General features: G+C 38.1%; 1 protein-coding gene across 1 annotated transcript in view; it reads right to left on the reverse strand.

The window, feature by feature from the left end:
* LOC106872711 (acyl-coenzyme A thioesterase 8) overlaps positions 1 to 1,842 on the reverse strand; it is a 31,824-nt gene that overhangs the window by 12,112 nt on the left and 17,870 nt on the right. Inside the window, exon 4 of the mRNA XM_052972665.1 lies at positions 997 to 1,055. Coding sequence (XP_052828625.1) covers positions 997 to 1,055 — 59 coding nt within the window. The remainder of the gene's footprint in view (positions 1 to 996; positions 1,056 to 1,842) is intronic.

Consider the following 1,842-nt stretch of genomic DNA (forward strand, 5'->3'; position numbering starts at 1 on the left):
TTAGGGAAAAGAATTATGTTTATGCATATATAGGGGTATATATATATATATATATATATATATATATATTCACACACATGTACATACATATACATATATATACACACACATCAAACAATGATAATAGACATATACATGTGTGCATGCATGCATACAAACAAACACATACAGGTATGCATGCATAGTTAAGAAGTCTGCTTCACAACTAAGATTTCAAGTTCAGTCCCACTTCATAGAAGCTTGAGCAAGTATCTTCTACTATAGACCTGGACTGACTAAAGCCTTGTGAGTAGATCTGATAGACAGAAACTGAAAGAAGCATGTCATGTGTGTATGTACAAGTATGTATCATTTAACGTCCGCTTTCCATGCTAGCATGGGTTGGACTGTGTATGCAGATATGAAAGCAAGTATGTACATATATATCATCATCATCACCATCACCGTTTAACGTCTGCTTTTCATGCTGGCTTGGATTGGATGATTTGACAGGAGCTGGCCAGGCAGAAGACTGCACCAGATTTCTGTCTGTTTTGGCACAGCATTTACAGCTGGATGCTCTTCCTAAAACTAACCACCCCACAGTGGACTGAGTGCTTTTTACAAGTGAGGTCAGTTTTGGCATAGTTTTTATAGTTGGAAGTATTTTCCAAAGAGTGCCACCAACATACAAATGGTGGCATCCATTCAATATTCCAAGAAGGTCATATAGATATTGGCAGTATCTATTAAAGGCAGCAAGCTGGCAGAAACGTTAGCACACCGGGTAAAATGCTTAGCGGTATTTCGTCTGCCACTACGTTCTGAGTTCAAATTCCGCTGAGGTTGGCTTTGCCTTTCATCCTTTCGGGGTCAATAAATTAAGTATCAGTTATGTACTAGGGTCGATCTAATAGACTGGCCCCCTCCCCCAAAATTTCAGGCCTTGAGCCTTGAGTAGAAAAGAGTATCTATAAGAACATGCATTAAAGTTTTCTTTAAACTGAAATTTGTAACTTAACCTTCCAGGGTATTTCATATACAAATAACAATATACTTCTTTCCCTGCATTGTTTCTGATAACAGAGATGCAGAACTTTAAGATGTTTCCAATAATTAAGGCTTTTAACTGAAGTTATTTTACAATTCTCTGTAACCAAAGCCATGAACAGTAATATAGTCTACTCAGAACTAAGGTTTTCCATAAAGTTTACATAACTGCTGGTTCTCTAGTGACAAAACCCGTAGGATTAATTTTTCACAATGTATGCATTCAAAAGTCAGTTTCTCAACTATGTGGTCTTGAGTTCAGTCCCACTAAGTGACACCTCGAGTAAATGTCTTCTACTATAACCCCAGGCTGACCAAGGCCTTGTCAGTGGATTTGGTGAAATGAGACTCTGAAAGAAGCCTGTCAGCTGTGTGTGTGTGTGTATGTTTGTGTATTCCAGTGAATTGACAGCATTTGATGGTTATAAATGAGCAGCGTTGTTATACAAGTGAAGCTGTTTGTTCGTAATCTTTCATGTCTATCTGTGGGGAAAATATTTATTTCCTTGGAAACAGGTAAGGGTTGGTAGCAAGATGAGCATCTAGACATAGAGAAACTGACCCAACAAATCCTGTCTGTCCATGCATGGAAAGATGGAATTTAAATGATGATGATAATGATATATCAGATAAATTAGTAAGAGAATGGCCCATAGCAAAATGTTAGCAGTGGCGATCTTTCAGTACTAGACCCCCATAACTTCTGGTCGTTGTGCGCATGCATACTGATTACATTATCGTATAGTGTGTTTATGTGTTTAAGTTCTCTCTTTCTCTCTCTCTCTCTCTCTCTCTCTCTCTCTCTCTCTCTCT

This window comes from Octopus bimaculoides, chromosome 1, assembly GCF_001194135.2.
Source record: "Octopus bimaculoides isolate UCB-OBI-ISO-001 chromosome 1, ASM119413v2, whole genome shotgun sequence".
In the NCBI taxonomy this organism is placed as follows: Eukaryota; Metazoa; Mollusca; class Cephalopoda; order Octopoda; family Octopodidae; genus Octopus; species Octopus bimaculoides.